The 15,185-nt window shown below is 40.3% G+C and overlaps 1 protein-coding gene across 2 annotated transcripts in view; it reads right to left on the bottom strand.

Annotated features, from left to right (window-relative positions):
• The window catches only part of SORCS1 (sortilin related VPS10 domain containing receptor 1), a 428,683-nt gene that overhangs the window by 93,190 nt on the left and 320,308 nt on the right, over window positions 1-15,185 (bottom strand). For both annotated transcript variants that reach the window (XM_084634878.1, XM_084634879.1), the window contains exon 6: window positions 11,654-11,718. In XM_084634878.1, coding sequence (XP_084491004.1) covers window positions 11,654-11,718 — 65 coding nt within the window. The remainder of the gene's footprint in view (window positions 1-11,653; window positions 11,719-15,185) is intronic.

Below are 15,185 nucleotides of genomic sequence, written 5' to 3'. Positions count from 1 at the left end.
CCTCTTTCCTGGTCACACCACAGATATAGGGGGGATACAATGGCAGTTACTGTGGCTCTAAGGTGGGTAAACTGGCTTTGGCTAGTCTAAACAACAGGGATTGTAAAGCACAAAGCCCTGACACTAACTTTCACCCCTCTGATCCTTGCTTCCTTATCTCCTGCTTATGGCAGCATTGCTCAGCATTCTCAGCCACTCTAAGTTGGGGCACAGCTGCTCCTGCTCATTTGCCGTCAGGGCCAGCTGTCGAAGCTATCTTGATCTCACTTCATAACACTCTTCCATTCTAAGGTGTTCAGGATGGAGGCTGCCTCTGAGGACAGTGATGTATAATGCCTACAGCCCTGACAGTGTAAGCTTAGCCCTATGCTTAACTTTAAGCACATGACTAGAGCCGCAGAGTTCAAGGGGACTACCCACATATTTGAAGTTACGCACGTGCCTAGTCTTTTAAGAATCAGGGGACTTTGCAATAGAGAAGAGTCAGGAATCAGCTGTAATGACCAATAGGCAGCAGGTTTAAAACAAACATAAGGAAGTACTTCTTCATACAACACACAGCCAACCTGTGGAACTCATTGCCAGGAGATGTTGTGAAGGCCAAAATTATAATTGCATTAAAAAAATAATTAGTTACATTCCTGGAGGATAGGTCCATCAGTGGGTATTCACCAAGATAGCCAGGGTGCAACCTCATGCTTTGGGTGTTCCTAAAACCCTCCAACTGCCAGATGCTGGGACTGGACAACAGGCAAGGGATCACTCGAAATTGCCCTGTTGTGTTCGTTCCCTCTGAAGCATCGGGCACTGGCCACTGACAGAAGACAGGCTACTGGGCTTGATGGACCATTGGTTTAACCCAGTATGGCCATTCTTATGACTATAGAGGGGATTATTTATTGAGGTTGCTGAAGAAGACAAACCCTGTGGTTCTTCTGGACTCTCTAGCTCCCAGACTAACTAAACCAGCCTGTGCATGTCACACATAGTCTCACAAACCCATGAGGACTTCTGGCCACACCTCAAGGGGCTTGCCAGCTATACATTATGTCAAGTAAAGTACCAAGTACGAGTCCCCTAGATTAAATGCTTTAACCACAGTGGAGAATTCGGGCCTCAGTCATAAATTTAGTCAAAACTTTTCCAGCTCAATTAAGCAGTTGCAGTTTGTATGAGGACAAAACTCATTCACAGAAAGAAGGATTTTAGCATTAGCACTGACTTGACAAACTCTAAATGGCATTTAATCTTGAAAGTACTTCTAATCATCTTCCTCTTTGGAGTAGCATAGTCCCTTGCTTGGTATAATTACATCCCTCTGAACAGAGAAACAACATTTTTCCACTGAAATTGAAACCACTAGCTTTTCATCATTTTCTATTTACTCATTTAAAAAAAGAATCCATCATTTAAAAGTTTTTTTTCTTATTATTTCTAAGGATGATGTCTTCTATTTAAAAACAGACACACAGAGTACAAATCCATGGGCTTTAGTAAAGTTAGAGTGTGGATGATTTTGGCCCTATGTTTGTAGAGCACTTTGGATATTTAAAGTGCTAAATATTATTAGTCCATACAGTATAGAATTCTTTGCATTTTCTAAGCTCATTACAAAAGACTAATTGATATAATCCAGATATCATGAACAGAGTACCTTTTCGTTCTCTGCCATGTGCTTTTCTTTAGACCAGCCACTTGGGGGCAATAGGAGATATGCACACTAGCCAGCACATCAAATAAAATCAAGAAATCTCCCTTTCAAGGGTCATTACTCCATTGTCCCTGTTATCAGGAAACCACAGAAGGAAGAGGAAAAGGAAGGAAAAGAATAGGAGGCGAGGGAAGGTTGAGGTCTTTCCTCCTTACGATTACTGATCATTTGGAATAAATCCACCTGATCATCAAAGATGGCCTCAACCCAAAGCCCCAGAGGAAGACAACACATCAAAAAGGCAATATGCCTTGGGGAAAATTCCTTCCCAATCCTAAATTTAGCCATTGTCTTAGCCCTACCCATGTGGTCAAGGATCATGCTTCCCAGAACTGCTGATCCTACGAAATGCTTACTCCTTTGAGTAGCCCCTTTCTCTCCAGGTCTCCTTCTGCCATGGTTTGGATGACTTTCTGGAGTGAAGACAACTTATTTGCCACACCCACTCCTTCCCTTCTACTTCTGCTTTGCTCCCAGAGTCGCAAGCTGTCTCACATGCAAGGGGAGACCATTCTAAAGTGTTCTTAGCTCCAGCTGACCTGGCTCTCTGCTACAGCATGTGCAAATATTGACCACTGTTCTAAGACAAGCCAGACAAGCCAGTGGCTGGCTTTAATATAGGTACGTATATCAGATCTGACAAGGAAGGACTGCAGGCTGTCATTGCAAAATGCTCCTAACTACTAATAATGGGCTAAACCCCTGAAGTCATCATTCAGACTACATAACCCTAGTGGTCAATCGACCAAAGCATACGATGCATATTTTTTTACTCCAGCCAAATGTCTTTCGTCTTGGAGCCCAGAAATAAAGGGAACCAGGCTTCGCAATAAAGGGCCAACCATTCTGCTTTACATTGTGTCAACATTAAACACAATCTCTTTTGGCATTCTGTTCATGGGGACTTTTTATGCAAATCCATAGGAAGCGCCTTGTAATTTAGCATTAATTAAGGTCAATTAATATATTCAGTTGCTAAGCTCTGGAATTAATTTCATTACTTTTCCTACACAGATGTTTTCCCTGCCATAGGTAATTAGGATATTATGCTTCTCATTTCCAGCATCCTCACCTCTAACAACAGCTGCTGATTTTAATATACAACCACCACAACAAAGCCATGCTGTGCCTAGAGAGAAGAACACAGCAATTGCCATCTTTGATCAGAGCAGTATCCATAGCACTGTGAATTAGACCATGATCCTTGGCATTGGCCAATACTAGATATTTCTAATGAAGGTGCAAAAAGCCTAGTGAAAAACAATGAGAAGACAGTCTTCCCATTTCCATAGGGGAAAACACCAGGAACTAAATCTGCTCTTCTCAAGGAAGAGTATGCAATACGACTGTAGCTGCAACTGGAGTTTGACAGCTGTGAAGGCAGCATACTGAGATGTCTCAATCCCTTCTAGCTCGATCTAAAGCTGTGCTGATAAGCTCTGCAGGGAGCGGTGTCCAGCCCTTCTTGGTGATGTGGGTGTATCACTGGCAAACCCCGTGCCAGCTCTTGCCAAGTCTGTAGCCATCAGCTGATAAATTCATAGCTGGAAACCAGACCAGCTCACCTGTATGTTAATATTGTTCGAGGTAGGTGTTAGACTAGTAAGAATGCGTTTAGACTCTATAAAATGCTTGTAAGTTGCTGCATGCATTAATCTTCCGTGTAATGTCTGGATCCCTCGCTATGAGGTAATATGTAAGTTTTGCTTTATAATTGTAAAAATGCTTGCTATGAACATCAAGAAGAGCCATCAAGACTAAATGGTCCATTGTGGGACAAAGACTTTGTTGAGTGCTCCATCCACCCCTGAAGAAGTTACAGAAGCTCTCATCCTATGGGTCTGAACTCTAGGGGAAGGCCATGTAAAGATGCTCACAAGAAGAAATGGTTTATTGTTTGGACTCTTCGAAGGGCTGGAGCTAAGAAACAAAAAGCAGAGATCCCCAGGGTCAGCATGAGTTAGTCCGCTTGAAAAGACATTCCGTGGATAAATTACTACATCTCTGTCACCTTTTGGAACCATCGACTGACTCACTGTGCTTATATGTTGCCTGCTTTAACCTGTAATAACTCTCATTTTTTTTCCTAATTAATAAATGCTTAATTAGTTTACTATAGGATTGTTTACCAGCATTGTCTTTGGTGTGACATCTATAGTACAAACTGATGTGGGATAAGTGACTGGTCTCTAGGAACTGGGAGTAACCTGAATATTTTGCGATTTTTGGTATAAGTGACTATGACTAAGGCTAAGATTTTGTCATGGTGATGTTTGGTAAAAGTTACAGACAGGTCACTGTCAACAAACAAATATTCACAGAAGCCATGACCTGTCTGTGACTTTCGCTGCTGCGGCTCCATGGTTTTCCCTGTAGGGTTCCCCCCTCTGCCCAAGGCAGCTGGGAGCTGCAGGGTGACCATTCCCCTCTTCCCCTTCCCCGTACAAGGCTGTCGCCCGTTGCTGAAATCCTGAGGAGGGCCCCCTCAGAGTTCTGCAGCCCCTGGGGCTGAAGCAGAGAATATCATGGAGGTGTGTGGAAGTCACGGATTCCGTGACTTCCGTGACCTCCGTGACATAAACGTAGCCTTAACTATGGCTAACTCTAGCTTGTCTGGGTGGCAAGATAGAAAGGTATGCCCACGGGGACCGTCTGTGACTCCATCGTAAGGTTGTTACTGTCATCCAGGAGTTCACACTTGTTACTGGGTTGGTGAAATCTAATTATAAAACATAGAGCCAGTTTGGGGTGTCTGGCCTGCTTTGACAGTCTGCCCTGAGATTGGCGCTCCTGGTCGTGAACCCTCCCGACAGCGTGACGGTAGACATGGCTTAATAGAAGGTGGTGGGCAGTGGGAGTTTTGGGGGCTTTGAAGGACCCCTGCCAACATGAAGAGAGTCAAATCCCTTTTATAAAATGGATTCAGAAGCCCTGTGGGGCACACTGCTACAAGGTATTATTTGGGCTAATAACTCCAGGTTCTGCTCCACCACTGAAGTCAACAGAAAGCCTTCCATGGATTTTACTGGTGGTTGGATCAGGTGGCTGGATAGTAAGGTGAGTGTGACAATTTATTTGTAACGAATAACATTCATTATTAATTTATCCCGTTTGTTTCGGTTTGTAATTTGTTCAGGAATCAGTTCCAATTTCTGCAATTATATCTAGTAACCATATGGATTAGCCAAACAGTTGGACAACCAGCGTCCACCAAACAGACACAATGAACAGTTCGCAGACAACCTATTTAGTATGCCTTGTTCAGGATTGTGATTGGCCATCTAAATCATAAGGCATCGTTTCTGCTCCTAGACTGGAATATTGAAACTTTTTAAATAAGAGAATAACAAATAATGAATAACTTACTTCCTAGTATGAAGGTTCAGGTGAATAATCATTCATGGAACATTCAGGATTCACGAGCATTTTCACAAGCAGCCAGCAGCATACTTACAAATAACAAATGTTAAAGAACAGTAAAATAAAGCCAGTTCATTTTTGAGGGATATAGTAACCAATCTGGTTTCATCCCTATTATTCCAACAGGATTTAATATTTAAATGAATGAGGGCACCATCTGCAGTTCCAATAACTAGGCTACAATTAGAAGAGCTAACAATCCTCATTTTTAGGGCAAATTCTGATAATCAACTATGGTTGGGAAGAAATTGCCATTTGCCTTATCCCCATGACACACTTTTGCCCAGTCATAGGGCATTCTGGGGATTCTTTGAAAGAAAAGGCCATTGTCAAAGGCAGGATATCGGATTAGATGGAGTATTTATCTGCTGCTGGGTAGTAATTCTTATGTTTTTCTTTGCAATGCCTACACAGGAAGAAGAAAGGAACACAGCCTTGTAGTTCAGAACTATGGGTCAGATTCTTGGCTGCTGAAAATCACCATAGCATGCTGATTAACACCAGCTGAGGATCTGGCCCCACCTGTGATAACAAAACAGCACAAGTAAAATTTAAATTAAAAATCAATAAACAGATCAATGCAGCAGAAGAACAGTAAAATGGACAGAGATACTTATTAAATATCCACAAAAGCCAGAATTTCTGCTACCACTTCATATTTCTTCTTTACTTTTTATCAATCCCTTCCTTTAAAACAATAATTCTCTGATATCCAGTTTATTGACATCTATCCAAATATATGCAAGTCCCTCGCACATACTCATTCAAAGACCTGATCCTCCGACCTGTATTTATAATAAGTAGTTATTGTACTATTGTGAGTAAGATTGTGGCAGCCGCAGAACTGTTCAGGAATTAATCAATTAATTTTTTTTTGTTGGACAATACTGATTTGTCTAGATCAAAGTTTCCCAGGGTACATAACAGAAGAACAACCACAATGGGTCAAGTCAATGCTCCCTCTAGCCCAGTATTCTGTCTTCTGACAGCGGCCAGTGTCAGACGCTTCAGAGGGAATGAACAGAACAAGGAAATTACCAAGTGATCCATCCCGTTGTCCACTCCTAGCTTCTGGCAGTGGAAGGTTTAGGGACACCCGGAGCATGGGGTTGCAACCCTGATGATCTTGGGTAACAGCCATTGATGGACCTAGCCTCCATGAACTTATCTCATGCTTTTTTGAACTCCGTTATTCTTTTGGCCTTCACAACATCTCCTGGCAATGAATTCCATAGGTAGACTATGAGTTGTATGAAGCAGTACTTCCTTATGTTAGTTTTAAACCTGTTGGATGACCCCTAGTTCTTGTGTTAGGTGCCATGGTAAGTAACACCTCCCTCTTCACTTTCTCCACACTAGTCATGATTTTATAGACCTCGACCATCCACCCTCTTCGTCGGCTTTTCCAAGCTGGACTGTCCCAGTCTTTTTACTCTCTCATAAAATGGAAGCTGTTCCATAAGCGTAATCATTTCTGTTGCCCTGCTCTCTATCTTTTCCAATTCTAATATCTCTTTTTTGAGATGGGGCAAGAACGGCTTGCAGTACGCAAGGTGTGGGCATACCCTCCATTTATATAGTGGCATTATGATATTTTCTGTCTTATCATCTGTTTCTTTCCTAATGGTTCCTAACCTTGTTGGCTTTTCTGACTTTTGCTGCACATTGGGCAGATGTTCTCAGGAAACCAACCACAATGACTCCAAGATCTCTTTCTTGAGCGACAACACATAATTTAGACCCCCATCATTTTGTATGTATAAGTGGGATGATGTTTCCCAATGTGCATTACTTTGCATTTATCAACATTGAATTTCATCTGCCATTTTGTTGCCCAGTCACACAATTTTGTGAGATCCCTTTGTAACTTTTTAGTCAGTTTTGGACTTAACTTTCTCAAGTAATTCTGTATCATCAGCAAATTTTGCCACCTCACTGTTCAGCCCCTTGTCCAGATCAAATTTATCGATTTGTTTTAAAACCTCTATTGATACTTTAATCTAGGACAGTTCCTCAGATTTGGCACCTAAAAAGAAGGGTTCAGCTGTGGGAATCTCCCTCACATCCTCTGAAGTGAAGACTGATGCAAAGCATTCATTTAGCTTCTCTGAAAGGACCTTGTCTTCCCTGAGTGCTCCTTTAGAAACTTGATTGTCTAACAGCCCCCCTTATTGTTTGTCAGGCTTTGTGCTTCAGATGTAGTTAAAACAATTTTTGTTAGTTTTTGTGTCTTTTGCTATTCAAATTCCCTTTTGGCCTACCTAATTATATAGTTTTATACTTGACTTACCCGAGTTTATACTCCTTTTTATTTTCCTCAGTAGTATTTGACTTCCAATTTTTAAAGGGCACCTTTTAGCCTCCAATCACCTCTTTTACTCTGTTCTTTAGCAAGGCTGGCTTATGTTTGGCCCTCTCACTGTTTGGTTTTTTTGTGGAGAGGGGAACGCAAAATGGGGATACATTTAATTTGAGCCTTATTATGATGTTTGTAAATAGTTTCCATGAAGCTTGCAGGAAAGAGTGGGTTTTGACAATTTTTTTGACTCAGACATTTTTCGAAAAAAGTTTCAAAATTGTTGAAACGTTTTGACATTTAAGATAAATACATTAAACAACAAAATCTAAATAAACATTTCAAATTTGTTGGCTTGTTTGTTTGATTGCTTGCATAAAAAAAATCAAGATTTCAACTTTTCATCCCAATTCAGGATGGGACTTTTCTTTAAATCTGGTGAATTTGTGTGTGATGGGAAATCCACTTCCTGCCCAGCTCTGAGCAGCAGACTCATATTCTAGATGTCCCATTTATTCAGTTGCCTGCAGGTGCTGTGGTAGTATCCAAACGTAATGTGGACGTTCATCTTTTGAACTACCTACCAGTTGACAATATTTTGTTACAGGAGTTACGCTACCTGAATGAACTAGAGTTGAGAGTGCAGGAGTTCAGCATCTTTCATTTGCTTTTGTGTGGGTGCCTAGCCACACACCCATGGTTGAAATTTTGCCCTCACTGACTTGCCCAAGTTCAGGCAGCAAACCAATGGAGGATCAGGAGATAGTACCCAGGTCTCCAGACTCACAACTATTTACCTCTCATGCAAAGCAGAACAAAGGAACACTATGTATCAAGCTGATTATATTAAAAGCCCAGGAGGGATTCAAACTACAGATTTTGGGTGTGAATCCTGATCTGAACTGTGCAGAGTGTTTACATTCAAGCACTAGATTTGGCCCCAGCCCCCAATGAAACATTCCTAACTTAAAGAACCCCAACACTTTAAGAAATAAAAATAAACTGTTGCCAACTCTTCAGATTTTAATCCATCTAAGGTCCCCAGCAATGAGGTAGCAGAGCACCTCAGAATCTTTAAAGCATTTATGCTCACAACACACCTGTGAGGTAGGGCGTGCTATATCCCTGCTTTACAGATGGGGAACTGAGACAAAGGGAGATCAAGTGACTTTTCCATGGTCACGCAGGACATCTGTGGCAGAGTGGGGAATTGAACCCAGTGGACACTGGATCAGGCCCTTAACCAGTCAATTCTTAAAGGCACAGTCCTAAGACATCTTAGGGGAACTAGCATGTTTCAGGCCTTGATTGTCTAAGTCTCACAAACGAGAGCTGTACAAACCATTAGCTACAAAATTTACATGCTTTTTTTCATAAACGTAATGCCCAGCTAAGTTTCTCAAAAATTTAGAGACCTTTCAAGGGATTTTGGTTAAGTTTTAATCTAATTTGGCTCTAGGGTCTAACAGCATACTCCCTGCCCTCTGGTTACAGAAAAGAGCTTACGGTGTTAGTCAGATCTACAGCATTGACTTGAAACCAGGCAAACATCTGTAGTTTCTGCTGACTTTTTTTGTCAATGAGTTTCTGATTTTATTCCAAACTAGAAGTGGAACCCCAGGGACACAAAATTATCTGAATGGAAATGTAAGATAAGGCTCAGATGAATTTCTTCCAACTGAAAACACAGTGATTGCCACTTGGCTCTTACTTAGAGTCTGGCCCAGATTGGACTTTAAGAGAAACCACTAAATATAAACCTCACTTTCTATGTACTTGGATTTTATACTGGAGACAAAAATCCGCTACATTTGGCACTCTACAGAAATTAACCAAGAGCGTTTAAAACTTTAATCACATCAATTAACACTGTATAATAATCAAACTGCCACATAACTCCCATACCAAATTAATCACATACCCAGCCGCTTTTTGGGGACTCTAGTTCAAGCGCTAGCATTGATCGTACAATTTAACGTATGACATGAAAGGCCAGATCCTGAGCTGGTGTAATTGGGCATAGCTCCACTGAAATCAGTGAAGTTATATAGATTTATACTAGCTGAGGGACTGTTATTTTTTCCTTGTTAATCTTTTAACATTATGTATAGAAATACAATAAATAAAAATATGAAAACAGACCATGATCAAGGATCAGAAGGCATAGACAGAGTCAGGAAAAAATGTTATCAGTATTCCGGCTGGGAATGCCCAGGACTAAGTCAGATGATGATGATAAATGCCCTCACAACCCTACCAGCCAGATTTTCTAATACCGTACTGCAGTGACATCTCTATTCTCTCTCATCTGAAGCCATGGTTAATATACTGCTGAGCTTCTGCTGGGAAAGATATAAGGGACAAGAATAAAACTATCTTGTTATTTGCATTGAAGTTGGGTGCTTTTGCTTAGATACTGAGTTTCAATTGCTGGGTGATTTTTTTCTACTTTGTTTCGATAGGGATACCTTTTCAAATTAAATCCCTTTATTGAATTTTCACCCTTGGTTAGCTCCCGAACATGTGGTCCTTGCCAAAGATTAGAGAAATAGTTCACAAATTGTAACTCCTGGGCTGAGCCTGAAAAAAGGCATTTTATTAACAACCCCTTGCCTGCTCCAGTTACATGTTACTCTCCTCCATTGGAGAAAGGTTTGCTCACCAATCAGAGGGTGGAAATTATCTTCTTCAGGGAAGGCAAGTTTGCTCAACTATCTGGTTCTAGCCTAGGTTTTATTCTCAACTATGGTAATGACTCATCATGTGACTTTAAGCAAGTCACTTCACCTACCTGTACCTCAGTTTCCCCATCTGTAAAGTGGGAATAATAATGTTTATTACTTTTGTCTCTACATTTATAGAGGTCTTTTCTTCTAAAGTATTCTTCTTCTTATGTCACAAGAACTCAAATTGGACGAGAAGAAAAGAGAGGAGGAGAAAAGAGGAATTGGGGGTTTGAGCATGGAGCATACCATGAAGTGAATACACCTTAGTGTCACTACAAGAGAATAGCCCTTAATGAACACTTACTACAGTTTTACACAGTAACAGTCCAAAACACAATACAACAGTGTAGCTGCTCCATTAGAGGGTGTCACAGTAGAATATTTTATTACTATTTAGTACTTTCAGAGGAGCAGAAAGGACGGATGAGACTCCTTTCTGTGTCCAGGGAATGTGAAAGTTAAAAAAAGGAAAGAAAAAAACAAATGGTAAAAAGCACAGATATTTAAAATTCTTTCAGTTTTAATAATCTAATGTGTTATTAAATGGAAAGGACATTAAAATATATACAATTTATATTCCAATGGTGTCTTTTAAAATTCATCCTCTGAAGAATCATTTCTTACCCATAACGCTAAGCAAGTTAAAAAAAAAATTGTCTTGAGACAGTTCCCTCCCTGACAGTTTCTGGGCTAATCCTGCCCTCATAAATCCGGCAGAACAACACTGACTTTAGCTGTGTAATTGAGAGCAGAATTTGACCCAGTGGGATTTTTCAGAAGTTAATTTACTATGTCATAAAAACAAAAAATAAATAATCCTGCAAATGGCGCAAATCTATTATTCACATTGCAGCAAAGCTGACATTTTCAGGAGAACCATCATGGAATTAAAAATGAGAACATTCAGGACATTCGGGTGGTTTTTCTGAGGTACACAACTGCCTGAGGCAATTGAAAGCTGCAGGGAAAAAGCCACAGGGAAAGACCTGCAGAGGTGGGGAAGCAGAAAGATTAAATAGCAGGAAGCAGGGGAGTGGAGAAAAGACCAGCAAAGGTATCAGCAGACCTGAAAAAACTTCTGTCTAACAAGGAAAGCTCGAGAAAGGAATTTGGAGTTGTAAGCACACGGAATATTGGCCACAAGAGCAAAGAAAGGTGGCTGAAGGGTCAACACAATGGAGGAGGAGCAGGTATAGAGATAAACTGGAGAAGAGAGTATCTTTTTACTGACTACCTTCGAAGGCTGCACATCCCATGGGAATCCCCCCTCCTGTAAGTAAGCTCCTTCCACAGCCTGTTAATACCACCCTTTCAGCTAACTGGAGGAGCTGCTGCTCTGCCTTGAATTGAGGGCGCTGCTCTTAGACCCTGCCCGTGAGAGTCTGAACAGAGAAGAAAAGTAAGATCTCTACTGTAGCATGTTGTCGTCAGAATGGCAGGCCAACCCAGAGCACGACGGAGCTGGTAACGACAGTACTGTTTGGAAACTAAGGTACTTACGGCCATCCACTGTCTTTGCCTCAAGGTGTACAAGGTCTGGTTCTTTACTGGAACCCATCACAGACCTGCAAAGGACAGACTGAAGTTAAAGCATTAAAATGAACAAAGCACAGGCAGAGACTGTCCACTACATTTATTCCACAGTAGAAGACCTCATTTAAGTGGAGTTAAATTTGTATCAGTAACGAAAAGCTAAAGAACTTTGAAAGACCATACTAGTGTTCCCTAAAATAACAAACCTTGGAAATTCTAGCCATGCTGGCTTTTGATAAAACCAGGGTTCACATCCTTCCAACAGCCTTAACTCTGCCCAACACTTCATCCCCACCACCTTCAGAGTGGGGAATGTTGGTATGTTCTTTTCTTTGATTGGTGGTGGACATTTTAGTGTGTAGAAAATGGTGTGGACTTTGCTTTGATATCTGCAGTGCATTTCAGTGCGTGGCGTACTGATGTGCCTTGTGTTCTAATTGGTGGCGTATGCCTTGGTGTTCGGTGCTAAAAATCAAGCTTCTATTATGAGTTGTGTTATGAGATTGGTAAAAAAAATCAATTTGTAAGCACCTGGAGGATACTGGTGTTATAAGGAATAGCCAGCATGGATTTGTCAAGAACAAATCAAGTCAAACCAATGTAATTTTCTTCGTTGGCAGGGTTATTTGCCTATGGAATAGGGGGGAAGCAGTAGATATGGTATATCTTGATTGTAGTAAGGCTTTTGACACAGTCCCACATGACATTCTCATAAGCAAACTCACGAAATGTGGTCAAGGTGAAATTATTATAAGGTGGACGTGCAACTGGCTGTAAGACTATTCAGAGAGCAGTTACCAATAGTCTGTTGTCCAACTTGGACAGCATATCTAGGCAGGTCCTGCAGGCATCATTCCTGGGTCTGCTACTACTCAATATTTTCATTTATGATTTGGATAATGGAGTGGAGAGTATGCTTATAGAATCTGAAGATGACACCATACTGGGACACCATTGGTCTGAATTCAGCAATATGAAATGCAATAAAGACCAGTGCAAAGTACTTCACTTAGGAAGGAAAATCAAATGCACACCTACAGAACAGGGAATAACTGGCTAGGTGGTAGTGATGCTGAAAAGAATCTCGTGGCTATAGTTGATCACAAATTGAATATGACTCAACAATGTGATTCAGCTGAAAAAAAAGGTTAATATTCTGGGGTGTGCTAACAGGAGTGTCATAGATAAGACATATGAGATAAGTATCCCGCTCTCCTCAGCAGGGGTGAGCACAGCTGGAGCACTGTGTCCAACTCCAGGTGCCACACTTTAGGGAAGCTTTGGACAAATTGGAGAGTCCAGAGAAAAGCAACAAAAACGATAAAAAAATTTGAAAATCTGACTTATGAGGAAAGGTTAAAATAACTGGACGTGTTTAGTTTTGAGAAAAGACGACTGAGAGGAGACCCGATAATAGACTTCAGATATATTAAGGTCTATTACAAAGAGGGTGGTACTCAATTGTACTCCATGTCCACTGAAGGAAGAACAAGAAGCAATAGGCTTAATTTGCAACAAGGGGGACTTAGGTTAGATAGTAGGAAAAACTTTCTAACTATAAGGTTAGTTAATATCTGGAACAGGCTTCCAAGGGAAGTTGTGGAATCGCCATCACTGGAGATTTTTAAAAAGAGGTTGGACCTGTTAGGGATAGTCTAGGTATGGGCTGGATTTGATGACTCGAGGTCCCTTCCATCCTTAGATTTCTATGATTCTGTGTAGAATCCTTGTCATTCCTCTATATCAGACTTTGCATGCACATTAGTTTAATTCACACCCGTAATGACCAATATTCTCTCATTAATTAACAAACATAAAAAGAAAATTCCCTGTCCTGTCAGACATTTCATTGGCTAGTCTGGCTAAGAAAATCCTTGTTTGTTCACTGAATAAGAAATATCAAAGTAAGGCACTCCATACTGCACGTAAGGGATTATGAAGTACACCTTTGGTAAAAAGTCCCATTTAATTGTTAACATCTATCTGGAGAATGTCACTGAACAGGCCAAAGGGCCATTAGTTTGATGTCCTCTCTGAATTACAGTACTGCTAACTCAGCATCAATTCTGAGGGCACAGTCCTGTTATTGGTTTTGAACCTGTCACCTCTTTCCCGGAGGCAAGAATGAGAGCAGATGGGCCATCCTCATGTGTCTCCATTAAGGATTTGCCTGCCTCAATGTGTACCATTTTCTTAACAGTAGCCTGAACTATGGGTTAATACTAGATTAAAGCAAGAACATTCATTTCCAGTGATGGACAAGTCAGATGCTATTCTGTCCAACGCCTCATTATTTGCAGGCAATCAAAACTGAAGTTGTAATTCAACTCCTACTTATACTGCATTCCGAGTCCGATCCAGCCCTTAATCAACACTAGTATTAACTAAGTAACTAGCAATAACCATTTTAAAGATGTTATGAAAAATGGGACTATTTGTTTTATCATAGAATCATAGAATATCAGGATTGGAAGGGACCTCGGGAGGTCATCTAGTCCAGCCCCCTGCTCAAAGCAGGACCAATCCCCTCCTGATTGTCTCTAGATGGATTATCTCTAGCTTCACTTGAAGAATCCTATTGCAATTCATCAGCTAAACAAGCTTCTTTTTCTTTGCTGGACAGTGTGAAACATTTCCAGAGAGGCTCAAAACCTGTTTCCTGTCTCAGAGCTAGTTTGCTTGTTCTGCACCAGCACATTTGGTCTCTATTTTTCAGCAACGGTCAAGCTACACTGGTAGTAGCAATGGTTTAAGTGCAAGTGTAGAAAGGGGTATGTAATGAGCCGGGTTAAATTTTTCAGGTAAATAGTTTCTTCACCAAAAAACAGTTTTGGATGGATAAAAACTATTTGTGAATTCAGTGAATAGTTTCAGCCAAAAAAACTCATGTTTTTTAATAAGATTAAATATTTGTTTCAATATTTTAGAAACAAAATGTTTCAACATCTCTTGTTTTGAAATTAATAAATTTTGTTTCAAAATTTAGCTAGATCTTATTCTTTAAAAAGATAAAAACCACCCCAAGTCAAAATGATATAAATGCTTGACCCAAAACAGGATCATTTCAAGATTTTGTGAATACTCATAATTTTAAATATTTTGTTTCATTTTAAAATTTTACGTTTGATTTAAAAAAAAAAAACACATTAAAAAAAAGATCAACATCAAAACAAAGTGTTTTGCCTAAAGAAAATGTTTCATTCAAGCCAAAATGAACATTTTTTCAATTTTTTGATTCACCACAAAATTTGAAAATATTTGTTTGTGGTCCGACAGGAAGCAAATTCCCCCTTCCACCTCCAAATTTTCAAAATTGCCAAATGTACCAAAACAATTCCAATATTTACTCAGTTCTACTTGCAGCAGCATCATTTATTAACCATTTATAAAGGTACTTCGAACAAAGTGTGACCCAAATTAATAAAGAATGATTAATTATTATAATGGTAGAAAGGGATTGCCAATCCTTGCTGGAAATCTGTTGAATTATATGGATCAG

Source organism: Lepidochelys olivacea (genome assembly GCF_965140295.1).
Source record: "Lepidochelys olivacea isolate rLepOli2 genome assembly, chromosome: 7".
NCBI classification, from domain to species: domain Eukaryota; kingdom Metazoa; phylum Chordata; order Testudines; family Cheloniidae; genus Lepidochelys; species Lepidochelys olivacea.
This window is presented reverse-complemented; position numbering and strand designations above follow the sequence as displayed.